Source organism: Phodopus roborovskii, unplaced genomic scaffold, assembly GCF_943737965.1.
Source record: "Phodopus roborovskii unplaced genomic scaffold, PHOROB, whole genome shotgun sequence".
Taxonomy (NCBI): Eukaryota; Metazoa; Chordata; class Mammalia; order Rodentia; family Cricetidae; genus Phodopus; species Phodopus roborovskii.
The window spans coordinates 27,248,185-27,275,662 of record NW_026126447.1 but is presented as its reverse complement, the minus strand read 5'-3'; the positions used below and the strand labels follow the sequence as shown (position 1 = coordinate 27,275,662).

The 27,478-nt window shown below is 36.2% G+C and overlaps 1 protein-coding gene across 2 annotated transcripts in view; it reads left to right on the top strand.

Moving 5' to 3' along the window:
* Positions 1 to 27,478, top strand: part of Caap1 (caspase activity and apoptosis inhibitor 1) — a 50,020-nt gene that overhangs the window by 3,992 nt on the left and 18,550 nt on the right. For both annotated transcript variants that reach the window (XM_051188178.1, XM_051188176.1), the window contains exons 2-5: positions 566 to 766; positions 1,550 to 1,634; positions 2,923 to 2,998; positions 27,066 to 27,139. In XM_051188178.1, coding sequence (XP_051044135.1) covers positions 566 to 766; positions 1,550 to 1,634; positions 2,923 to 2,998; positions 27,066 to 27,139 — 436 coding nt within the window. The remainder of the gene's footprint in view (positions 1 to 565; positions 767 to 1,549; positions 1,635 to 2,922; positions 2,999 to 27,065; positions 27,140 to 27,478) is intronic.

The following is a 27,478-nucleotide window of genomic DNA, read 5'->3' as shown; positions in this document are numbered from 1 at the left end:
GACCAGAGAGTTTTGTAAGTAAATTTGAAAAGACTGACTAATTATGGGATATAGGAAGTATGTCAGAAATATCTTAAATTGTTGAAACTGTTTGAACCTTTTGAATGTGTTTAAATCATACAACAGTTTAAAAATGACAGCTTGTGGTTGGAATATAGCTTTGTAATTGTGGCAACATTTGCTGCTGTTTTGTTTCTTTATATGAATTTAAGTAGAATGACAAACCATTATAGCTTTTGTATGAAAGTTCCCTGAAGGACTCTCCTATTTCTTCAAGTCTAAAATTTTAGGAAATAGTCCCCATGGAGTTTATTTTCATGTGTGTCTTCTGAGATATGGTTTTCTTTTATTACAACTCCTGTGTTAACTGCACTGTGGAGAGTAAAATTAAGGAGTGATGAATAACTAAATTTTCTCTTTTGACTTTAGATAGATAATTGTGGAAACAAAAGTTATTTACAAGTGCTTAATGAAGAATAAGTCAATGACAATAGATGTGTCATGCATATACTCTTAAGTATTTTAAATAATGTTATTTAATAATTCCTTATTTCTTTACTTGTAGGAAAACAAGTATCTTTTGCCAACTCTGGAAAAAGAATTATTCTTGGCAGAGCACAGTGATGTTGAAGAAGGTGGACTGGATCTGACTGCTTCATTAAAACCAGTTAGTTTCTATATATCAGACAAAAAAGAAATGCTCCAGCAGTGCTTCTGTATAATAGGAGAAAAGAAGTTACAGAAGATGCTCCCTGATGTTTTGAAGGTACTTTGCTGCATTAGTAGGCTGCACACACCTGCAAACAAAATTCTTGTGTAGCAGTCATTTCACTGAACGTAGTGTGTGCTTGGATGTTCTAATCTAAAACAAGCTACTTGAAAGAATGCAAGGAAGAGAATTTGGAGACCCGTAAATGACCTTATATGTTTAAACATTTATTTTTTAAGAAAAATATTTAGGCAAGTCATTTATTGACCCTGTGGAAATAATTCTCTTATTTCCCACTAATGGTACAATAAGAGTTATAAGGTATCTTTCTAGTGCTTAAGAATAACATGCTGCTGTGTAACAATCCATAATAGTAGTTTATGTTTCATCAAGTTTATAGGTGTTTTCATGTATGAATTTCTGAAAATTTTAGGGAAATATGTGGTATTCTGATTTTTATGGTTATAGAAAGCTCAAGCAAATCGTAAGGGCAAGTATCTCATATAGTCACTCCCTGAAGATTTAAGTTGTTATATGAATTACATATGGTAAATTAGACTACAATTAAGTGTTTCTGGAAGACTGACTTGTACTTCAGTTTTTCCTTCTAATAAACATGACTTTATATATTTGTTCAAATCTCTGAAATATTCATGTCAACGGACAGCTTTTCAAATTTCATCCCTTAAAAAAACTCATGTGAATATTCTTGAGGCTTTAATTTGTTTGATTATAAGATTTTGCTAATTGGAAGTTTTCTTATAATTGCAGTTTTCCAGTTTACATTGGAGCTATAGTACATAAATGCAATTTTTTTTTTTTAAATGTCATTTTCTTTAGAACTGTTCAGTAGAAGAAATTAAAAAACTATGCCAGGAACAATTAGAGCTCCTGTCTGAAAAAAAAATCTTGAAGATTCTTGAGGGTAAGAATGAATATTTCTACATTCTGCAAACTCATTAAGTGGTTCTCTGCATAAATATTGAGGTTTTCTTTCTGTTGCTTGAATGTGACTTTAATTTCGTTATTGAGGAATCACTGAAGAATATCTTTATTTCTGTTTGTACTGAAAACTAATTTATCAGAATAGAATTCCAAAAAGTCCCCCAAATTTGGTATGTAGGTTTCCCCAACCAATGTATAGATAAGTCCATGTTTGTATACTATAATAAAATGAAATTTAAAAAATAATAGAAGTACTTGTAAAACACCAAGAAGTTACATTTTCTTTAAAATAATTAACACATTTTCCGCTTTATTTTCTTTATAACTTATAATGAGTTATTGCATATTTCTCCTGTTTCAACAAGACCTAGATGTAATATTAGAATTGTTTGTAATTTTGCAGCATTAATGTCTCCCAAACTGCGATATTCTTTGATTACTTTTAGAATTTTGAATTTTCAAATTGAATTTTTTTGGTTTGATTTGTACCTTTGAGAGGGTTTTCTTATTTGTATCACAGGGGGGAAAAAATCAGATGCTTTCAGTTCAGAGACTGATTTTTTTTTTTTTTTAATGTAAAGTAATGGCGTGGGAGAGATTGATCAGTGGTTAAGACTGAAATTTGGTTCCCAGCAATAGCATCAAGTGGCTCACAACTACATGTAACTCCCCTATAACTCTGTTCCCAAGGAATTTGATATTATCTGGCCTCTGAAGGCATCTTCTGCATGCATGTGTATATACACACACACACAAACACAACACACTGCACCACCAGCAACAACATCAAGAACAAAAATAAATGATTCAATGCATTTTGTAATTCTGGAAATATATACACATGTGTATATAGTCTCTAGTTATGTACATATACATTTTTGTATGTATGTGATAAGGGAAGATGATGAAACACATCAATTTTAAATATAACAATGGAGACTGGGGACACGGTTTAGGATTAAGAGCACTTGTTGCTCTTCCGCAGTATCTGAGTGTGGTTTCCAGAACCCGCCGCATTGTGTGGCTCATAACCATCTGTAATGCCACTTGTGTCCTGTGTGGGCACTTGCACACATGTACCTACCCACACACAAATACACACATATGCACACATAGATAAAATCAATCTTAAAAAATACAAGTAATAGAGGAATAGTTTATAACTTTTTAAAACTTGCGTCTCTTTTAAAGATGGTACTTTTTATATAATGGTAGAATCACTTTATGAACATGTTTTCAGTAGTTCATTTTTTTTTTTTTTTTATAAGGTGACAATGGCTTGGACTCTGATATGGAAGAGGAAGCAGATGATGGCTGTAAGGTGGCATCCGATTTAATCAGTCAGTAAGTTAAAAGAAACACTTTCATTTTCATTTCAGAATTTCCTTGTTATTCTTTTGAAGATCCCTGATTTAAAAAAAAATCAATGTGTGTGTGCTTGTATGAGTGTATTGTCACATGTTGGTAGGGGGAGGCCAGAGGAGGGCATCAGATCTCCTGGAGTGGGACTTACAAGTGGTTGTGAGCGGCCTTAAGTGGATGCTGGGAGCCAAGCTTGGGTCCTCTGGAAGAATAGGAAGTGCTCTTAAGTGCTGGGCTACCTCTCCAGCCTCTCTTTAAAGATTATGATTGCTTTTCTAAGGGTGTATGTGTGTGTGTGTGTGTGTAAGAGAACCTTTATATAAATATGTATGTGTATAAAAGTTCATTTGATTTATTTATTTTTACATGTACATCTGTATGTGTATTGCTATAAATATATATATAATTGGAGTATTGTGATGATAAAAAGTGCTTGAAATTTTGAGAACACTTGTCAATGGGCAGTAGCATGAATAAATGCATGACTAGTTTTTTTCATGTTCAATAGATTATTATTAAGTATAACTCAAAGGGACAATTCCACATTAAAAGTGTAGAGAGGGGCTAGAGAATTGGCTCAGCAGTCAAATGCACTAGTTGCTCTTCTGGAGGACTCCATTTTGATTCCCAGCACCCCCAATGGTTGCTCACAACCATCCTCAATTCCAGTTCCATGGGACCTGATGCCTACTCTACCTCCTTGGGCATCAGGCATTACGTGGTTTATTTGCATGTATGCAAAGCACTCATAAATACAAAATAAAATGAATCTAAGAAAAAATTTTTTTTTTCAATACAGGGTTTGTCTGTAGTTCTGGCTAGCATGGAACTTACTTTATAGAGCAGGCTGGCCTTGAAATCAGAGATCCGCCTGCTTCTGTCTCCTGAATGTTGGGATTAAAGGCATGTGCCACCACTGTCTGGCAAGATATTTTTTTAAAGATGTAGACATGCATGACATTATCCACATTTTCTAAAGCCTTGAAAATATTTTGCTATGTTCCTTGGCTGCTTGTACAGAAACAGACTTAGTCATGATGTACATCTTGCTTTCAGCCCTTTGACAACATACAAAATGTTCACATTTGAAGTAAATCATTTTAGTATCTTTTCTTTAAAACAGTGCTAATCCTTTATATAATACAGAAATGTACATCATTAAGTTTATTTAGTTTAAGTATTTACTAAACCTGTTACGTTTTAGTATTTTTAAGTTTCTTCTCCACTACCTCTTCCTTCCCGTCTCTCTTCCCTCCCCTTCTGTCCCTTCCTCACTTCTTTTAATTTTAGTTTTAGCAATTGAACCTGAACCTCACACATGCTAGGAATCTTTGTCCCACCAAGGTATATCCCATGCCCCCAACTTCTTAAACTAATTATTTGTTTCTTGATGTCACTTTTAGAACCTTGAAATGAGTTTTTTTTTTTTTTGCTTGATTATTTTTATTTTCCCTTTATTCATTTCCCTCCATTTTTTTTTTTTTTTAGGTATTGTTGAGGTTTAATGCTTTACTGTCTCATACCTGAACAATACTGTTACATTTTTTTAGTGTGGAAGCCATTTAATGGTTACTTAGAACAGAAATTTGGTTCTTTTAGAAATTACAACAAGTGTTTAGAGAGATGACTTAGTGCTTACAAGCACAGGGTGCTCTTCTAGAAGACTTGGTGTCTTTTTTGCTTTTAGTTTTTTGAGACAGAGTTTCTCTGTGGCTTTGGAGGCTGCCCTGGAACTAGCTCTTGTAGACCAGGTTGATCTTGATCTCACAGAGATCCACCTGCCTCTCCCTCCCGAGTGCTGGGATTAAAAGTGTTCACCACCAACGCCTGGCTAAGAAGTGGTGTCTTAATTAGGGATTTTATTGTTGTGAAGAGACACCATGACCACAGCAACTCTTATAAAGGAAAACATTTAATTAAGGTGACTTGCTTACAGTTTCAGAAGTTTTAGTCCATTGTAATGGTTGGGAGCATGGTGACATGCAGGCAGACGTGATGCTGGAGTAGTAGCTTAGAGTCCTTTATCTTACAGGCAATAGGAAGTTGACTGAAACAATGGGCAGTATACTGAGCATAGGAAACCTCAAAGCCCACCCCCACAGTGACACAGTTCCTCCAGTAAGACCATACCCACTCCAACAAAGCCACACCACCTGATAGTGCCATTCCCTATGAAATTTTGGGGGCCAATTACATTCACACTATCTTAACACTTGGGTTTGAATCCCAGCTCCAGGGGCTTCAACGTCCTCTTCTAGCCTCCACAGGTACTAGTCATGCATGTGGTGCACAGAGATACATGCAGGAAACCACCCATATACATTAAAAAACCATACAGAACCAAAAAAAGTTAGAATAAGGGCTAGTTGTGGATTTTAGCTCAGTGGTTGAGTTCTTGTTGAGTATGAACTAGACCCTAGAACCACAACAACAAAATTCAATATTAAACATTTGAATTATTATAATGAAAAAGGTTTTACATATATACAAAGCCAGTGTCATAAAGAACCCACTGTGTGATTAGATAGATCACGTGACCTTTTGTCGTTTCTGTCAGGTTGACAAAGCAATTGTAAACACAGGCTGAGAATCTTTAACCAGAGATGTTAAGTCCAGGCTCTAGGACTTACTGATTTTTATGTTGGCACTTAACAAATGTTTTTTAATTTCTAGTTAGAGAGTTTTAGTTTAGGGATCTTCAACAGGCAAATTGTGTACAGCTGTTAGTAAGTATAGAAATCTCTGAAGTGGAATTGTACTGGTTCTAAGCAGTGTGGATAAGGGGCATGTCACCTGTGTTTCCACGCGTTGTTATTGTAGTTAGTGGAGCTGGTAAGTGCCAAATTATTGAGTTCTTTGAAATTACTGGTGAATACTAGCTTTTATTTTTATTATTTGTTTTTTTAATGACTGTTTTCTTTTCTAGATTTATTTTTGTGTGTGTTTGTGCTTGTGTGTATGTATCTGTCTGCTGTGTGTATGGCATATATGTATGGGTGTCATATGCCCTAGAGCTCAAGTTGCAGGCCGTGGGTGCTGGGATCCAAATCCGAGTCCTGTGGAAGAGCAGTATGCACTTTTTTCCCACTCAGCCATCTATTTCTCTAGGATGCAAGAGCTCCAGGACTTTAGTTCTGACCTCATGCTTTAGCCTCTGTCTTAAGTAACTGAGACAGGGTTTCTCTGTAGCTTTGAATGAAGCTTGTCCTGGAACTTGCTCTGTAGACCAGGCTGGCTTGAGACTCATAGAGTTCCTCCTGCCTCTGTGTCCTGGGATTAAAAGCGTGTTCCACCATTGCCCAACTGAGACCCCAGATTTTATTACTAAGAATGGTGTGGGTCTGGTGAGGTGAGTCATTGGGCAAGGTACTTGCTATCTACTCTGATGGCCTGAGTTTAATCTTGGAGACTCATATGTTGGAAAGAGACAACTATTGTATTTTTGGCCTCGCCACAGTCACTGACCACAGGCACTCACCACAACTTTACACACATGCCCACAAACATAAATGCATGAAAAAAACAATTTTTTGTTTTTAAAGAATGTCAATGTGAATGCAGGAGACATCTTGTAGTGTGTGAAGTGAAAGTGCTGGGGAAGGGAGTGTGGGAGACACCAGCTTTAGTTTCTTGGTGCTGACTTTTCTTTCTTTCTGCTTCTTGGAGCAGAATAACCTATGTAAGCAAACCTGTAGACATAAGATAGGAAACTAAGGTCTTCAGACAGAATGCAGACAGGGCATTTCATTTACCTTGCTATTGAACAAAATCGGAGGCTCAGAATAAAGACCGATCTTCCTTTTCTCAAAGCTTGCAAAGGCAGCTTAAGAGGCCTTTGCTGATAGTATCCTTTTGGATTTTGCTTTGTACTTCAAGGGTCAATTGAGCTCTATTCATCTGAGGGGAAGTGAACTAGTGGGTAGATTCATGTAAACCTTTTTTCCAGGTTCCAGCAGAAGAGTCAGCTTGGCATATTTGGTGCTTAAACTTCTGTGTCCTATGACCTGCTGTTTTTCACTTTAGTGAATGCTTATCATGTGACCAGGTTGCATGCTAAGGGAATAGTCTGTCATGAGCAGACAAAAAAGGCTAAAAGGAACTCAGTAATGTCTATTGAACTCTGAGTTAATAGAATACAGGAGAGAAAGCTTTAACAAGATAATGGGACTTCTTGAGGAAATACAGTTACAGCACAGATGTAATTTGGGGAACTAACACTATTCTGTGTTTTTTTAACTCACTAGGCTGGCTGATAAAAAGATTGGTTATGACTGGGAACTGAATCATTGTCCTTAACAGGTAGAACAGGCATAAATACAGAACACTACAGAAAAACCTCAAAAAAACATGTAACTCACAGTTTTTAGGAGACTTGTCATGGATCTACTGGGAAAACCAAAAAGCTACATGTTTCAAATTAAAAATTTGCTTTAAGACCCTATAGGAAGGAATAATGAGAGAAGATCTTAAGGGATAAGTAATGTCCTGGAGATTCATTTGTTGAGGTCTTACCCAGCAGTGGCTGTGAATGTAACCTTACTTAGAGATAAAACGGGTGCTGATCTCATCTGTGTCTTGATATTAAGAAGCAAGTAAATACATTGGAAAACACTAGAAACTAATTCATCTGTCCGTACAGCTGTGTTTCTAAGTAAACGGGTTAGAATTGAGTAGGGAACTTCTTCCTGGTACTTGTTTCTTCCAGGGGCCATGATTAGGCTAAAGGTACTTGGAATGCCCGAGGGTGCCCCAAGAAGTTGAGCCAATCAGCTCTTGCTGTCAGACTTAACAAAGCACAGGAAGAGTCCGCTTTACTCTTGACTCTGAATCTTCCTGCTTACCTCTTCTTTACTGAATCTAGCAAGAAGAATGCTGGGAGAGAGTGACTTCTGTTCCTAGTGCTACATAGCCCAGTTTAAAGAGAACATTTGGACATAGAGAAAAAAGCGTATGCTTAGTCTAAGAACTTCCTTCTTTTTGCAGAGAAATTAAAATGTAACAAACTAAAAGAACATTGAGAAAATGAAATAACAATGGCAAAAGGGGAAAACTAAAGATAGAAAGCATAGACCTTTATCTTTCTTGAACTCTGTCTTTGTAAAGGCTATATTATAGAGAAGATCTTTTTGATTTGAAGAAAGTGAGTGAAGGCCAGTCAAGAAGGAAAACAAGGAGATGCTCCACAGGTATATGTGAGCTTAAAACAAATTAGAATCCACATGTGTCATTGTATATACAGCCATGAAACCAGCAAATACATGGTCTTCATGCAAAATACAAGTAGATCCCCACAGAAGTGGAAAACATGGAGGTTGATATAGGAGAAATTGGAAAGCTGAATGAAGTTCTGTTGAAGAAGCACCAAAACAAGATGGGTGCGGTCATGCATGAACAGCTCCTTAGGTAAATCAGCGTGTCTAATGTATTTACAGACAAATGAAATGTTCAGTAAATGCCGGCTGTTACTATTCATAGACAGACTTTCTGTATGTGTATGTAGTACTTAGAAAAAGATGAAAAGATTTTCAGTTTATGATACACACACACACACACACACACACACACACACACACACACACACACACACACACACATATTTAAAGCCAGGGTTTTTGTGTTTAACAGCCCTAGCTGTCTTGGAACTTGCTTTGTATACCAGACTGGCTTTCGAACTCTATCCATCTGTCTCTGTCTTCTGAGTGCTGGAATTAAAGGCATGTAGCACTGTCACCCAGCTACTTTTATGATTTCTGCATATTCTTAATATCCACATCTTACAAATAGAGCCAGGAAAGTATATGGGAGAGTTTAAGTCACTTCAACTTGTGAATATAGGTTTGCAGGTATAAACAAATAGAAATATTAGGATATAGAATCTAGCAGTGTATCAAGTAAATACACTGTTCATCATGTAGAACTTACTCCAGGAATTTTACAAGAAAATCTAATTAGAAAATCTATTAGCATAATTTATATCACTAAATTGAAAGAGAATTTATATGATCTTATAAATATATATAGAAGAGGTTTTGGGGAATGTTCAGCTATCATTTTACATGTATGTATGGTGTAGTACAAGATGTTTTGATCCATCATGAAATGACAATTAGGCAAAGAAGCCTGTCCATTTCCTTGCATGGCTGGTTTTTGTGTTTTGTAACAGCACCTAAAATCCAGGTCAGTAAACTTCGTGTGTATATTGTTTTAATTATAGTCCTCACATCATACATTAAATCTCTAGTCTTAGTCATTCTGTGTAACTACAACTTTGTGCACTTTGACCTATATCCCTAGTAAACACTATTTCAATGTAAGTAATTTTTTTTTAAAGATTTATTTGTTTTTATTCTATCAGTGTTTTGCCTACATGTATCCCTGTACCAGGTGCATGCAGTACCTAAAAAGGCCAGAAGAGGGTGTCAGAAGTCCTGAAACCACTGAGCTCCAGTCAGTGAGTTTTGAGGTGTCCTGTTAGGTACTCAGAACTGAACCCAAGTCCTCTTCAAGACCAGCAGTGTGCTTAACTGTTGAGCCATCTCTCCAGCCCTGTATTTATTTGAATCTTTTAAGATTGCATGTGTAATTGAAATCATGGTGTTTCTTGGTTTTCTTGTTTGTTTTTTGTGGGCTTTTTTGTTTTCTTTCTTTTTCTTTGTTTTTTGTGTGGAACTCACTATATAGACCAGATTGATCTCAATTTGCAGAGTTGTCATCACATAGAACTCACAGCCTGAGTCTGCCTCCTAAGTGCTGGAATTAAAGTCTCATACCACTATGTCTGGGTTTTTTTTTTTTTATGTCTGGCTTATTTCACTTAGTGTAATAATTTCCAGGCTCATCTTTTGTGGGTACAAATGGTAGGATCTCACTTTAATAAGCTGAATACATGCATGTATAAAAACATACATACATGACATGTGTGTATCTGTCTATGGAATGTGTGTGTATGCATGCGTGTAATACGTATAAATAGAATATTGTATACTACTATTTATTTATTTACCATAGGACTCATAGGTTGTTATTATATCTTGGCTGTTGTGAATAAGACTGCAATGTAAACAAATTGTGAATATATCTATGAGCTGTTGATTCCATTGTCTTTGGGTATATAAAGAGTTGGTTTTTCTTTTTTTTTTACATTTTTTGAGAACTTCCATACTATTTTCTGTAGTGGTTGTACAATTTACATTCCTACAAACAGTTTGCAAAGTTTTCTCTTCTCCACATCCTCACTAATCCTTATCATTGTTTTCTTTAAATATACTTTTAAAATACCATTACTTACTTACTCCGTGTGTGTGTGTTTTTGTGTGTTTTCTCTCCTAATTGTGTGTTGTAGGAATTGCACTCAGTCAAAAACCACAAAGATACATTAGTGTGAAAATACTAGAAGTGGTTGAATAGGACTGGGGAGTTGATTTCACTAGGCAAAAACACTAGTTGCACAAGCTGACCAATATGAATGTGATTCCCAGAACCCAATAAAAGTGGGTGGAAATTTTATATAGTGTCTTATTAATGATGTTTTTCAATAACAATTTAAAACAGGCTTTGTTGTAGATTGTTTTTCTCTACTGTTGACTATTGTAAGTACTCTGAGCATGGTTAAGATAGGCTAGGATAAGCTGTGTTGTTCAGTTGGTTAGGTATATTAAATACAATTTAAGTTAACATTGTTTTTATTTTGCCTTGTACTTTTTGAGACTGTCTCATGTAGCCTCTATGTAGCTGAGGTTGGTCCTGGATCCCTGACCCTTTTGCTTCTACCTTGTGAGTGCTGGCATTTTACGTAGCACCCTCATGTCATCCCAGTATTTTCAGTTCATCGTGGGATCGTAAGCATCACTACTTAACAAGCAAGGGACAATAGTCCTTTTATTAGGCAAAGGTGGACTCCACAATAGATACGGAGGTTAAAATTGGTTTGCTTTCAAGATGGAAAAAGTAGCTATACGTTAAGAAATATAGGTGGTGTTTTAGGACTTGAAGAATACGCAAAAATGACCCTTCTCTTGTAGCCTTTTGAAGGTATGCAGCTATGTTTCTAGCTTGGTTCTACTTCTGAGGTTTTGTTTGGCTTGCTGACCTGCAGAACTGTTTGGGAGTAGTAGATTTTTTATCTTGTTTTAATCCATTAAATACATTGCTACAGGAGTAACAGGAAAATAGTTCAGTGTACTTGCTAATACCTGGGCAGTAAGCCAAAAGTTACATGTAAAAAAAAAAAAAATCTTTTTTTGAAATGGTTTCTAAGCAGTAACATATCAAAATATGGATTTCCAGTTTTTTGTTTTGTTTCATTTTTGTCTTTTTGAGACAGGGTTTTTCTGTGTAACTCTGGCTGCCCTGGAACTTACTCTGTAGACCAGGCTGGCCTTGAACTCATAGAGATCCATCTATTTCTGCCTCCCAAGTGCAGGAATTAAAGGCATGTGCCACTACAGCTCAGCCCAGTTTTTTTCTTTCTTAAAAAAAAATCAGGTTAAAGAGTTTTCTGGGAAGACAAACATTGTTTAGAGTTATATATTGGTATCCTTGTATGACATGCATATTTCAATCAGCTTCGTAGTACCTAAATATTTAATGTATGAAAGGATCTATGAATGAAACTGTGATTATAGGGAAAAAATGCATAAAGCCAGATGATCGTTTAGAAAATATATTAGTTTTTCAGCTTCCTAGTGAATAAGGAAAAGAGGAAATGAAAGTGTCTTTGTTCAGTTTATCATATTATTTTTTAATTAATTATTTGATTCGATTTTCCTCCTGTGTATATGTATGCACCATGTGCATGTGTGCAGTGCTCTTGGAGGACAGAAGAGGGCATTGGGTTTCCTGGACCTGGAGTTACAGATAGCCTGAACTGGGGTCCTCTGCAAGAATACTGAGGGCTCCTACTGCTAAGCTATTTCCCAGCCCAGTTTTCAAGATTATGAATGTATAATATCTGAGATATTGTAGGTAAAAAATGTATCTTGATACTTTTACATTGTATGTGTGTGTGTTTTTTAAAAGTATTACTATGTAGCCTAAGCTGGTCTTGAACTTGAGTTGTGTGTGATATGTGAGTATGGGTATGCATGTACCATAGTGTATGTGTGAAAGCCCAGAAAACTGTGGAGTAGTTTCTTTAATTTTGCTTTTATGTGGCTTCTGGAGCTTAAACATAGGTTACCAGACCTGCATGGCAAGTGTTTCACCTGCTGAGCCATTGCTTTATTAATTAGTTGATTAATTACTTTGTTTTTTGAGACAGATAAGTCTCAGGTTCCCCAAGCTGCTTTTCTGGTCTTTTTTTTCTACCTTCCAGATTCTGAGGTATGTTCCACAGTGACAAGCTTTTTAATTCCAGTTTTCAATTGTCTAAATGAAACATCAGTATTATTAAGAATAAACACATTTTAAGGACTATGTAAATAAAATATCTTAGCGTAAATTTCTTGCTAGGTTTTCATGAGACCCATTGTTTGTTCCTCAGAATTGTGGGTAGAAAAGGGAACAATAATTAAAAACCTAACATGAAAACAGTTGTTTTCTCTTTAAATGGGCAACGTGGGCCTTTTTGTTGTTGTTTTTTGTTTTGTTTGTTTGTTTTTTGTTTTTTGAGACAGGGTTTCTCTGTGTAAATTTGGAGTCTGTCCTGGAACTCACTCTGTAGACCAGGCTTGCCTTGAACTCACAGAGATCCTGTCTTTGCCTCTGCCCAGCTTTTTTGCAGTTTTAATCAGAAGGGACATAACATTAACAGAATTGAAATGCTACAAACATCTTTCAGCTAGAGTCCATGGAACTGTGTGTGTGGTATTTAATATGAACTATTTCTATTAGTTTTCTTATAACGTGTGGAAATACATGAAAATGTATTTGTCTGTTTAAAGCTGCCACACAATGACTGAACATTAACTGTAAAGATAATTTCAGGACTTTACAGTTTATGTTCAGTCACTGTGTAGGCAACTTTAAACATACACATTATATTTCTCCTCTGAGGTCATTGTTGAAATGCTTTTCTCTTTCTAGACTATTTACAGTTCTGTTTAAAGCTTGTTTGTTATTTCTCACATTGTTTTTTAAGGTTTTACTTTTCATTATATTTATGTGTGTTTATGGGTATGTACATACACGTGCAGGTTCCTGCAGAGGCCACAAGCATTGGATCCCCTGAAGTTGGAACTGTAGGCAGTTGTGAGCCACCTAGTGTGGGTGCTGGTAATAGAATTCCAGACCTCTGCAAGAGCAGCAAGTGCTCTTAATCTCCTAGCCCTGTCTCCATGTCTCCAGTCTTTCTTACTTTAAAGTGGATTTATTTTATTTCCAAAAGAACAACAAAAAAGATAGTTATGAAAAAATTTGACACTTTGGCTACTTTGAAATTCATAAAATTTAAAGCTGGTGTCCTAGTTTTTTTTTTTTTTTTTTTTGGTCAACTTGGACAGAAGCTCAAGTTACCTGGGAAGAGAGATTTCAGTTTAGAAAATGCCCCCATCAGATTGTCTCATAGACAAGCCTGAGGAGCATTTTCTTGAGTGGTTATTCATGTGGGAGGCCCTCTCACCAAGGGCTGTTCGAGCCTGGGCAGGTGGTCCTCGGTTATGTAAGAAAGCAGGCAGAGTAAGCCATGGGCAGGCAAGCCAGTAAACAGTGCCTGACTTCCTTTCATGATGGACTGTGTGCATCCAACTGTAAGCTGCAGTAAACCCTTTCCTCTCCAACTTGTTTTGGTCATGGTGTCTTGTCAGAGCAATTGAAAACTAACTTGGACAGTTAAGTATAATAGCAAATGTTTATAATCCTGGCACTTAGGAGGTTGAAGCAGGAAGGTAGTAAATTTAAGGACAGCCTGGGAAACATGTAAGACCCTGTCTCAAAAAAAAAAAAAAAAAAAAAAAAAAAAAAAAAAAAAAAAGAAAAAAAAAAGGGAAGAAAAGAATGAACTCTAAGAATTCTGAATAACTAATAACTACAATTTCTAAATCACTGTAAGGAGGCAAACAAATTACACTGTATTGTAGATAGTCTAAAAACTTTACCATCTCAGCTTTCCTAATTAGGAATTGTGTCAAAACTTATGAAATGTACATATTAAGATAAATTGCTTAGCAAGAATAAGATATAAGAAAATGCAGAGCCTGGGAATTAACATGGTACCTCTTGGAGATTGGCTGTAAGAGTAGCTTTATTACAGCTAGAGTGGCACTAAAGATGAGGCTAGTTGTTTGGCCTGCAATGCAATATTATGCTCTAAAGAATGTGTTTGTAATGAAATTTAAGTCTTGAATAGTAAATTAATCAGCATGGGGATTTTTACATGTAAAGGATAAAAATACAAACACTTTAGGGAAATCAGCAGTGTTTCAGAATTGTTATTGCTAAATACCTTTTTATGAATTTTAAATGGATGTGTTTTTATTGCAGGATATGTCAGTGGAAATGAATTTGTAATTCCCTATAGGTAATGAACAATGAGAAAATAGTATCATAGTTTAGAGGATAGGAAATTCTGAAATTCTCAAAATAAGTTACACTACCCATTATATATGAGACTCTGGGACTATTCTAGCCATTCCTAACTTTTTTCCCAGAAGGTGTGCTTTGAATTAGCTACCAAATTCAACTTTTAATGTTAAATTTTATATGTAACTTTTATAATGTAACTTTAAGTATACAGATATACTTAAATTTTAGAAATACATATACCTAACTGAGCCATTTTAAAAATTTATAATTTGTAAAGAGAATTGGTCTTTTTAAGACTTACTTCATTTTCCAGTGAGATGGCTCAGAGAATAAAGGTCTCTGCTGTCAAACTCTGTCACTCGAGTTCAGTCCCTGGGGTCCACAAGAGAGAGAGCTGAGTCCTGTAAGTTGAGCTCTGATCTCCATATTTGCACGGCGGCAGATGCATGAGGCCTCTCACATAGTAAGAATGACCTAAAATGCCCATAAGATGGTTCAGCAGGGAAAGGCCTCTGCTGCCAAGTCCCGGAACTCACATTGTCTAAGTAAGACAACTGACTCCTGTTACATACAGTTTTCCTGCTGCGTCAGCCCCAAATAACACACAGAGATGCTGTATTAGATATATAGCTTTTAGCCTGTCACTAGTGTTTCCTATTGGCTAGCTCTGTCTTAAATATTAACCCATTTCTATTAATCTAAGTTTCCACGTGGTCTTATTTTACTGGAGAGAAGGTCTGGACTTCTTCTCTCAAGTCCCTATATCTTGACTCTCCTTACTACATCCCCCAGAATTCTCCTTGTCTCTAGTCTCACCTGTCTTGCTTTCCTATTTGCCAACAGTGTTTTATTCATTAACCAATAAGAGAAACATTTACAGAATGACATCTCCCAGCATCTCCTTTTTTCTGTCTAAAATATAAAGAAGGGTTTTAACTTTAACATAGTAAAATATATAACAAAAGTTTTCAAATAAGAACTATTGTTAACAATATTTAGTCCATTAGCATTATTAGGAAATAAAAAAAATGTTCTATCATCTGTCCTATCTTTGTGAGTCTAAAGTCTTATATGTAACTTATCTTTAATCCTAACTAGGGAAAACCATAACTATAACTATGTCTTCAACTCCATCAAAGACCACAGAAGTATAATATATAAACTCTAGAAATGACAAAGACAACTCATTGCCTGGTCAGTCACCCGAAGTTTTTCTGTAATGTCCCATCTTCAGGCTATAGGCCATAGTGTGTCTGGCAGACTCTTCAGCAAAGCAGGAAACTTTAAACTGTCCGTCTGTATTGGCAGTTTGTCAGTCACTTTTTTCTTTAGTCCTGTACAATGTCTGGCAGTCTCTTTCATGAAGCAGGAATCCTACAGCAATGTCCATCCTGTTTCAGCAGTCACTTTTCTGTGGGTCCTGCATGTCCAGTTTATACAGCATAAAGTAAGTCAAACTGTCCAGACAAGAGCAGTATCTTGCCCAAATGGCTAGTCTTGCCATATTGGAAGTAAACTCCATAACGAGTTTCTTCGATGTCCATCTTCCTTTCTGATGTAGGTGGTGTTGCCAGGAGCAGTTATGTCTCACTGTCAATAAAAACCCTAAACCGTTTTAAATGCCATATTCTATAGGTCTTTGAAAGGTTTGAAGAATGCCTATCCATTTTAAATATATCTCTGTATATCTAGAAAACATAACTAATTTAACTATAAGTTTTGACTATTATAGGTGACTATAATCTGAACTAAATTATACATTACATTTTTAAATGGGCTATATAACACAATACCTAAACAAGAGGAGAAATATACATATCACAAAATTGACCTTAAATTTGTACCAATAAGTGAAAATCCATTCCAAAACAAAGTATTCATTTCTATGCCATAATCCCCTTTTTACCTTTAAAAAGAGATTGGTTGTGATCATTAACCATTTATAACCAACCCCATTTAAATGAAAACATTTATAAACAATATTTGGGAATTTGGGGTTGTTCTTTCCAATCTGCTTCCTTCTGGTAGTGGGTGGGGATCTTAAGAAGATGCAGAAATCCTGGCTGTAGTGGTCTGCAAGGCTGCCTTGTCCCAGCTGTTTTGAATGTTGGATCACCTGGGACACTGCTTCAGGGGGTCTTGCTTGATCAAAACATGTTAGTCTGGAAGGAATCCACAGCTTTTTATTTTCTTTGGAAACAAAAATAGAAAATTTTTCCACAGTAACCTGCCCTTAGACTTAAATTTGGAAGTCAAAGCATTTTTAAAATATATAAATTGGATTAATTCAGCAGCATTGATAATCAGGTATAGCAATTGTTGTTCCTTCCCTAGCAATTGAACAATTCAAAGACAATAGCATATAGTATCCAGGTTCTCTGTGTATTTTCCATTTTTACGTGGCTTGCTTTTTTTTTTTTTTTTTAAATTACTCTATTTCTTTTACTTCTATTTTTTTCATTTTTTGAGACAGGGTTTCTCTGTGTAACTTTGGCTGCTCTGGAATTTGCTCTGTACACCAGGTTCACTTTGAAATCACAGAGATCTGCTTGCCTCTGCCTTCCAAGTGCTGGGATTAAAGGCATGTGCCACTATACCCAGCTACTTTTCCTCCTCCCCCCTAATTTTGGAGATCCTCAAACTTTAACATGGTTAAAAGCATCAGTTGGCTTTATTTAGTTACTAAGTTTGGAGGTACTGGATATTATACTGCATTAGTTTAATGTAATAGCTTTGTTTCTTTATACTCTATTCCACCTTTAAAACAATTTTGTTTACATTCTTTATAGCCAAGTAGATGCTTTAGCAGCTAGGAGGATGTAGTGCATAAATGGTTAGGTTAATGACTGCTTTGCATTAAAGGATTTAGTTTAGGAATTATTGGGCTATTTTGTCTTGATCAGCAATTAGAATTTGTTTGTGACCACTTATCAGTTGTTGAACCCTAACAGTGGAATATTGTGGAACTCTGTTGTTGTTGGTTGGTTGAATACACTTTTATATATTCAAATGATAGTCTATTTAGTTACAAAGCTCAGTTAGAAGCCATCCATTATTAGCTATGTTAATTTTCCTGTTGAACTGTCATAATCCAGCTGTTCACTACCTTTTTTTTTTTTTTTTTTTTTTTTTTTTGTAATAATATAAGACTGGTTGGTGATCTCTGTTTAGTGGTTCAGCTCAGCTGTCAGTAGAGTGCTAAGAGTTTATTTCATTAGCAGAACTTCCCTTGACTATGTTTGTATAAAGAACATTAAAAAGATGAAAAGATGAATGCCAGCTGTTCTCAGTAGCTTTTTAACAAAACTTGAACTTGTTAGAAATGAGTCCTTCATCATTCACTTTCATTAAACTTAAATGCAATAAAGTATTTGAGTACTGTGAATGCCCCGGAGCTTGATTAATAGGCAGCCCAAATTTACATCACAACCTAATATTTTTGTCAATGGTTTTTTAAAAGGGGGCGCCTAAGATAGACTTGAAATCTGGAATTGTTGGGAATGATATCCTTGAAAAATTCACCTGTGTTTCAGCACTCTGGGATGTGTGGCACTGTTATATTTAATTGTATTAAGTATGGAATAATTTTAATATGTAAAATGACAGTAGCTGGCCTCAAACTCACAGAGATCCACCTGCCGCTGCCTCCCAAGTACTGGGACTAAAGGCGTGCACCACCAGTGCCCAGCCCTGTCCAGGAGTTTAAAGTGATAATAAGGACTTTTGTTGTTATCTTCTTAACTTGCCCAGTCCATCTATCCTTGTCTTTTCTTTAAAATAGTACTAAACCTGTTGTGTATGAATGCTCCGTTTTGGGAAGTCTAATGAAACTTACATATCCTTTCTCAAAACAATGCTCCATCCATCCATCCATCCATCCATCCATCCATCCATCCATCCATCCATCCATCCATTTATCCATCTTCTAGACATGATCTTACTATGTAGCTTTGGTTGTCCTGAAAACCTGAAACTCACTATGTAGACCAGGGTAGCCTTGAATTCATAGAGATCCACTTGCCTCAATTTCCCAAGTCCTGGAATCAAAGGCATTCACCACTATGCTCAGCCTGCTCTTTATTTTTAATTTGTACATTAAAATAAAAGCACAGAAGACATCAGTCGTTGAAACTTAAGTTGTATGATTTATGTTATAGTAATATATGCACTAGCTAATATGGTAAGATGTTGCAACAGTTCTCATAATTTGAAGTATAGGTTAGTTTAAACTATCTATGTGAGGATATCTGTGGTTTCCCTTGGTGACAGAATCACAAATACTGGTAATATATAAAGAAAATACTTAGCCACCTTTAATCCAAGCACTTGGGAGGCAGAGGCAGGTGATTTCTTGAGTTTGAGCCAGCCTGGTCTACAGAGTGAGTTCCAGGACAGCCAGGGCTGCACAGAGAAACTGTTTCGAAATAACCAAAACAAAAAAACAAACCCCTAATTTCAGTGATATTTTAGTGAAAATACAGATGTAATTTTTAATTGTCTGTGGTAGATAATAAAGTTACCCAAATTCTAATACTAGAAAAAAGGGGCAATGCAAATTTTATTTAAATGTCAGGTTGAGTTTGGACAGTTTCCCAGTATTATCTGGCTAGGTGCTAAATACAGTCACATACATATTTATATGACAGGAAGAACATTTGACACAGAACACTACATGGTAGAAGCATAGGGAAGCAACAGATCCCTGGACAGAGGTCATGCTGTTGATTGTGGAGAGGGGGAAGAAGACTTGAGCTTGAAGATAAAAAAGCTCTAGATGCTGCAAATGTCAAAAGAAACAATCCTTTATATTCGTTCAGTGTGTCTGTGTGTGCACATACATGCCATGGCTTACAGGTGGAGGACAGGGGACAGTTTAGGAGAGTTGTTTTTTCCTTCTACCATATGGGTACTCGGTATTGAACTCAGAGTGTCAGTTTCTCTCCATCACTCCTTCAATCCTGAAGCTTTCATGTCACCTGAACTACTGCTGCATGGGAGATGTTTACACGTTACCAGTTTGGCTGCTAATTCAAAGAGAGAAGATAAGTGCATGGACGTGAGTTTAAATATACATAAAGTATAAAGATCCCACAACAGGCATGTAGTTGGAAATGCGTTTCTTTTTACTCCAATTCTTTGAAGTATTTGGCTTTTTGATTTTTGTTCATGCATTGCCTTTATTGAAAATTTCTACTTTTAAAATAATAAGTCTAATTTGACTTGAGAGCATACACTAGTTTTTTTCTAGTAAGAGAGAAGTATTTTATTGCCTTGTGGTCAAATTCTAGGCAAAGCTGGGCATGGTAGTGTGTGTTGGGAGGTTGAGGCAGAAGGACTCAATTGTAAGTGAGTTGGGCCTTGTGGCAACAGTGTGCTTAAAAGAAAGCAAACCAACTTCTGAATGATGGCTGATTTCCTACTTTGATGTAGACAGAGCTGTGTAGTATGGGTTATTATATTTTGGTGTTTCCACTTAGAGGACTGTTTTTGTAATTCGTAGAGTCTGCATAAAGATAAAGTGGATGTGCAGGCCTTGAGGCAGCCCCATTTTTAAGTGACTCCCTCAGTTTACTGCTAATCTGACATTTGGAAACTGTTTATACTTTCTGGCCTCAATTTCCTCATCTGAAGAATGAAATTCTTCCTCATAGAACATTATGATGGTCAAATGGGAAAAGAATTGAAAGTCTTTAGAATTGCATATGATAGACTTGGAAAAAAAAGAGTTTCTTACTATGAATATATAATAATAATAATCTATCACAGTAAATTTTACTTTACACTGATGAATATTGGGAAATTCCTCTATTCCTTTTGTTATGAAGCCTAAATGTAGCTGTGAAATGACTTAATTTTTAGTTTTTTTTTTTTTTTAACTACTTTGTAAAAAACAGTTCATTGCTTTTGTGTTGTTTTCCCACTTATGATGCTGTGACTGGGTGTGGTAGTGCATGCATCTAATGTCCAGTTTAGCAAACATACTTTACTTGATAAGAGGGCGTGAACCTGTTGGAGGCATGTGTAGAATATTCTGTATGTGAAATGTCCTCCATAGGTTCATGCTTAGTTAATTTTTATTTAGATGCTTGCTTATTTAAACTTTGAATTACAAGCAGTAAGTTACGCAGCATATTTCAGAGAATCAGAGACATGAGAAAACTGGAGTGTGGTGAATCTTGACTCTGAATTATATTATTTGGGAAAAGCAGATGGAAATGAGCTTGCCTTTGGCCAGGCTAGAACTTAATGTTGGTGACATTTGTGGAAGGGATGAAGTAGAGTCAAAACTTGATTTATTTGTTACTTGGGAAGGCCTTGTTTAAAAAAAAAAAAAAAAGTGTGGGTGGTTTTGATTCTTTAGTGTTTGAAGTTACAGTTGATTGCCAGTTTTAAGGATTTGTGAGTCAGTAGAGAAGGTGCTGGGATCTGCACTCTGGTTCTCTGAAAGAGCAGATCACTTAGCCATTTCTTCAGCCCCATATATAGTCTTTTGAGGCTGGCTTTAGTAGCGTAGTGTATCTGGGGCTCATGCATGTTTTGAATTTCAGTAGTTTCTTCTCATTGCTGAGTAGTTCTCCATTCTGTGAGTGTACCAGTGTTTAATCCCCCAGTTGAGATACTCTTAAGAATAATGGGATCTTAATGGTTTTTATGCCTTAGTCTCCAGACCCTGAGAAATATTGACTTATATACCCTGATGGGAGATGCCATTATGTATATATGTTTCTCATACTGGTTAATGATTGGCCAATAGGAAAGGAGATAGGAGGGACTAGGAGACAAGGAGAAAAAAGGAAGTAGGAAGGGGTCAAGATGGAGAGTCTGGAGAAAGCAGTATGCCGGCCAGCTCCCCGGTAAGAGAAATACATAGATCAGCAGGTCACTTCCGCCCATGGCTCCACCCCCCAATGGGCATGGTCAGTGCCACAGAAGGACTATCTCACTTACAATACCCAAATAGATTTTAGATTTAAGATTAAGGACCTTTTGATGGGGCATTTATCCTTGATTGTCCTTGCTACAATTGGGCTTGCTACAATCATCTGAACCTTCTTAAAAGTGGGAGAGAGGGAGGAGTAAGAAAGCAATGGCATCAAAGGTCCAGGCTGGTAACCACCTTCAGTTTTCAAACAGGGAAACAGGGATTTTGTTCCTGCAGCCTAATTCTGTCCAGAACCTGAAAGGACAGAAGATGGATCTATACCTAGTCCTCTAAATCCTTTTGAGTGTGGTCCAGCAAGATCCATACTGTACTTCTGACTTTCAGAATATTAGTATAGTGAATTTATGCTCTTTTTCCCTTTCCTTTCCATTTTCAATACAGGATTTCTCTGTATAATAGCCCTGGCTGTCCTGGAACTCACAGAGATAAGCCTGCCTGTGCCTCCTAAGGGCTGGGATTAAAGCCATATGATTGGCAAATTTATGCTTTTTAAATCATCAAATGTCTTATGATTTATTATGGCAGTGATAAAACTATTAAGGGCATAAGGTTACTTCTCATTTTTAATGATTTTAAACAAAGCTGCTACTAATATTTGAATGCAAGCTTTTGTGAATCTTGCTTTTTTTGTTTAAAGGAAACACTTAAGAACAGGATTGCTATGTCATTTCTCCACCCTTGCTTGCCAACTCTGAGAGTTCCACTTATTAGCTGCTTTGATTTTTAGCCTTCCTAACATGTGTAGTGTATCACATTGTGGTTTTAGTGTGCATTTCCTTAATAACAATGGGTGTTGGATTCCAGTTGCTTTTTCAGTTTGCCATCTACATGTCTCCCTCAATTGAAGGCATTTTAATATTTTATTATTTCCTATTATAATTATCTTAGTTACTCTTTTGTTACTATAACAAAAGCAACTTGAGGGAGGGATGTTTTATTTTGACTGAGAGTTCTAGATGGTTACAGTTCATCATGACATAGAGCACATGACAACTGGAGCAGGAGGCTGGCTTCTCACATTGATTTGGCAGCTAGAAGCAGAGAGAGAGATCAGGAAATCTGGCCAGCCTATAAAATCTCAAAGTACACCTCCAGTGACATACTTCCTTTGGTAAGGTTCTTTCTTTTAAAGGGTCCATAACCTTCCTAAACACTGTCACTGATTGGGGAATCATGTGTTCAAATACATGAGCCTATAGGAGAAATCTTGCATTTAAACCACCGTTTTGTATTCTAGGTTCAAGTGGTTTTGTTGTAGAAAAGGATCAGGCCAGGGTCAACTCCTGGGCCTAAGTAATCCTCCTGATCCAGCCTTCCAAATACCTGGGATTGTTGGCACATGCTAACCACCTGGCTTGGATCTTTATTTAGCAGATATGTGACTTGCAGCCCCCTCCCCCTCCAGTCTGTGGCTTGTCTTTGTATTGTTTTAGTCTTTTTGGAAAAGAAGATATATTAGATTTTGACAAAATTCAACTTAGCAATTATTTTTATTTGTAAGTCATGTTTTAAAGTTATTTATTTGGTGTGTGTGTAAGTGCAGGTGCGTGGGCCATGGCACATGGATGGGGGTTACAGGACAACCCTGGAAAGTCTGTTTTTTTTTTACTGCAGGCTCCAGGGGTTGAACTCAGGTTGTCATGTCTGCTGCTTGCTTATCTTATAAGCCAACATTTTTCCTGTGTCTTCCAAACGTTTATAGATTTAGACATTTGGGTTTGTATATGACATAAAATATGGATTAAGATCATCTGTAAGCTGTTGAACTTACTAACAGTATTGATTCAAAGACTGTTTTTTTTCCATTAATTTTCCTTTGTTCTTCTTTAAAATTCAGTATGGAGAGAATCCAGTACTATATATATCCTTTGTTTTACTAGTTTTCCTGGTTATGCCAGTTGACCTTTAGCCCTTTGAGAAAAATCAGATTGTCTTTGTCCTGTTTAGAAATGTATTTAAGGGCTGGAGAGCTGGCTTAGCCATCAAGAACACTTGCTGATCTTGCAGAAGACTAGAGTTGAGTTCCCAGCACCCATGTTACCTGCTCCCAATTTTCTGTAACTCCTCTCCTGACCTATATGAGCAATTGTGTGTTTGTGCACACACACACACACACAAACACATAGGCTTCATGCTTTTGTTAATTCACACGTAGTTGTTCTTAAGTTCCATACATTTTCCCAGTGTGTTAATGTTACTTTAAAAAAACATTGAGTTGTAAGAAAGGAAAAAGTACTACCTGGGGCCATGGTGACCGACATCCAGGTCCCCAGCTGCTGCTGAGGGTCCATGTCTGGGTCTGTGGCCCTGCCATAGCCAGAATCTATGTTGATGTCCATGGCTCCTGGTACCATCAAAGGCTGTGTGGATGCTTGGGATCTGGGCCATCACCTGGGGCCATGTTGTTGAGTGGCTTGTGTTGCCACTTGGGGTCATGGTGATATCTGGGCTGCTGATGAGGACAATGTTTGGTCCATGGTTCTACTACAGCTGGGGTCTGTATTGGCGTTTTAGCTCTTGCTGCCACTAAAGGCCACATGGATGCCTGGGGTCTGGAATGCCACTTACGACCATGTTAGTGTCAAAGGGCTCTGCCACTACTGGGGCCCTGCAGATCTGTGTGGTCTGAGTTGCTATCAGGGCCATGGTATTGTCCAGGCCTGAGTTGCCAAGGGCCATGCCTGGGTCTCTGGTCCTGTTAAGCTGGGGTCTGTGTTGATTTCACAAAGATCATTGTAGAATTTTTAGGTCAGTTCTTAATTTTGCAGTTGTTTATTAAGTGTTTAATACAAACATTCAAATGTCCTTTAAAAATAAATTGCCATTCTTTTTTTTTTTTCCTAGTTTGGGCAACTAGCATATTTTATCATCAGAAAGTAAACTCAGACTCCTCATAAACCTATAAAGAGAACGATATAGGCATGTTGTATTTTTCTTAGACTTTAATACATTTTTATGAATCTCTTATTTTCTCTACTGTTTAGTGGAAAATTTTAAGTTGTGTTAAAGAGCTTACACTGTGATAATTTTTGTTGAGAAGTCTATATCATAGAAAAATTATCTATTATTATTTTTTTTTTGTTCAGGCTGTTCCTGAACTAGGCTTACAGGTGTGCATTACCATGCTCTGCTTAATACTGATTTAAAAAAAGAAAAAAAATATTGTCTTTTCATGTTTCTGCCACAGGGTGGTGTACTGTAGCTATTTATGGGAATTCTGTTTTGTGACTTCAACAGCCTGATCAAACCTAACTTTAAATAGAATTTTATGTATATTTTCATTGAGCATGCAAATAAACAGTTTATAGCAGTAGATAATCTTTAAAGAGTCTTATTTGAAGAATATTTTAGGGGCTTTGATCAGTTTTTGTTGCAGTTTTACCCAAACACTTTATTTGGAAGTAATTTTAGACTAAATACATTGTATAAATCAGATTAGTAAAGGAGAAACCTTTAAAGCATTTATCTAGATTTACTTTTTATTAAAATTTTGTCCTTTTTACACATCTTTTATTTATTTATAAATGAACTTTAAAGAATAATATTTTTGTGTATGTGTGTATGATGTATGTATGCCTGCACACATGTGTGGAGGTCAGAGAACAAGTATCTCTCCTCCTCTGTTTACATGGGCCCCAGGGATTGAACTCAGGCTGTCAGGCTTGGGTGGCAAGCACCTTTACGTGCTGAGCCATCTCTCAGGACCTACATATGGAATTTTTGTGTCTGAGTGAACAGTATGATGTGACACATTATTCCTAAATTCTACATTGTGTTTTCAAAAGAACAGTCATAGCTTCTGTACAACTATGAATATCAGTTTCATGAAATTTAACATTCATAAAAGGCTTTTATCTTGTCTACCATCAATATTTCAATTTCTCTTTTGATTCAGTTTACTTCAGCCTTTATTCCCCCTCTAGTCAGGTCATTTATAAAATATAATGTCATGGCTATTTAGATTCTTTTTACATGAAATATTTTCATAGCCTTTTGTCTTTCATAAAAAATGTTTAACTTCCCTTGCTATAAAAAACATTACTCATTTCAATGATGGATTTGTCTGATGATTCATTGTAAAATAGGCTACACATTCTCAGTTAGACTGCAGAGATTTTGTTGGGTCTTCTTTGTAGTATTATATATGTCTCATATACTTTTTGCCAGTGATACCATTTTTTGTTGATGGTAATTTTGGTGCATTAATATTAATCTAAATTTAACTGATACTTAAAAGCACAAAAATTATAGAGCTTAATCGAATACTTTGTCATGTTTTGATACAAATGCATATATTTGTGATTTTTTTTTAAACATATATGCATGTGTAGCTAATAAAGAATTATGTGCCATTGGAGGATGTATGAAAATGTTTTCTTTAAAGGCTTGGTGTAGATAGTTTCTGAGTTTACTGGTGTGCTTGAGGTAAAACATTTTAACTTTATTTCTTGCAAAGCTCTGTGTTTTGACCTTAGATTACCAAGGAGAATTTTTGATGCCTTCCTTGGTACTTACTAGTCATTATATTGAAAGAATAAAATCTGAGTAGGTGACATTAGATAGCAAAGAAACATTAAAAATGGAGTCATGGCAATTACAAATCTCACAAACTTATTAGTACCAGAGTCAAACAGATTTTTTTAAAAAGATAGATATTGCTGTTTCTACCTCATCTTCCCACATGGTGAAATTATTGATGTGCACCATCCCTGGTTCCAAAGACAATGGTTTCATAGCTCTGTTTGAGTTTAGGTTTGTATTAGTGATTTTGCAATGCAAAACAAACACACACTTGCCAAATACATTGATTGTAAAGAATAATCTTGGCAAAGAAATACTCACAATTCTGTTTTATTCTTAGGCTGCTTGCAAGACTTGTGTTCCTGGTAACTAGATAAAATAGTTGTGAGTAGCAATATTTCTCACATTATTCCTGCAATTCTGCTTTCAGGGTAGCAATGACAATTCTCAGAATGAAATAGTTATCTGATTTTAGAAGATCACTGCTTATCTCACTTGAATATTCACAAATAGTATCTTAACTCTGTTGAAAAGGTGTTTGTAGTTTCAGCAGTGAGATGGTACAGCACTGTTCAGCTTTGCAAGTTGTACAGGGAAACTTTTTGCATATTCTTGTATTTAATCTATTTCTTTGATTTTATATATGTGTGTGTGTGTGTGTGTGTGCGTGCACGCGTGTGTATATAATATATATTACATATCAAGTGTATTTCCCACATACAGTAGACATCAAAGCATTTGAGGTATGAAATTAGAAGAATATAAAGTAATTTGAATGCTAAAATGTCCATTACATTTAACTGTGAAAACTGGAAAATTATTGGATACTACTGTGAGTTGTGATTTCTTCCATCAGCTACCCTACAGAGTTTTGGGAGAAAAAAAAATTGCGTCCATGTTCCCCTAGGTTTTCTCCTTGATTTTACAAAGAAGTACATTGCATAAATTACTACTTTATAATTGCTTCTTCTGACACATGTATACACAGTTCTGAGTTCCCCTAATACTAAATTATGCCCTGGGGCTTAGAATTCATCCTGTCTCCCTGGTACCTAACATAATTCTAAGAACTTGGACATTAAATGATTGAATACAGTGTTTAAAGTTTTTATTTTTATTGCTTAGGCAAGATGCCTGTGTAGATTCTACTTCATCCCTGAGAGAGAACAAACAACCAGAAGGTTTGGAATCAAAGCAAGGTATGGATTAAATACTTAATTTTATGTAGCTTTTACCAATAGTAAATTTCCAGTCTGAAAATTCACAGAAAGGGGAAATGGAGTATACACTCTTGTCCATGATCAAGGTGTCTTAGTTACTGGATGACCTGAGTGTTGTGGTTGGCTACAGATGCCACCAGAAACATTTTACCATCTTGAATGATTTTTATTTTAGGGATTTCTATTGTGTATTTTCAGTTGCAAGGTGGAAGTAAGTTAGCTGGGTATCTTTGTGTTGTATGTGGAACAAAGATGGTAAATTTATAGGTAACTACCCCTCCTCCCCGTGCCAAGATAGTTTCCCTCATTTACTTTCTT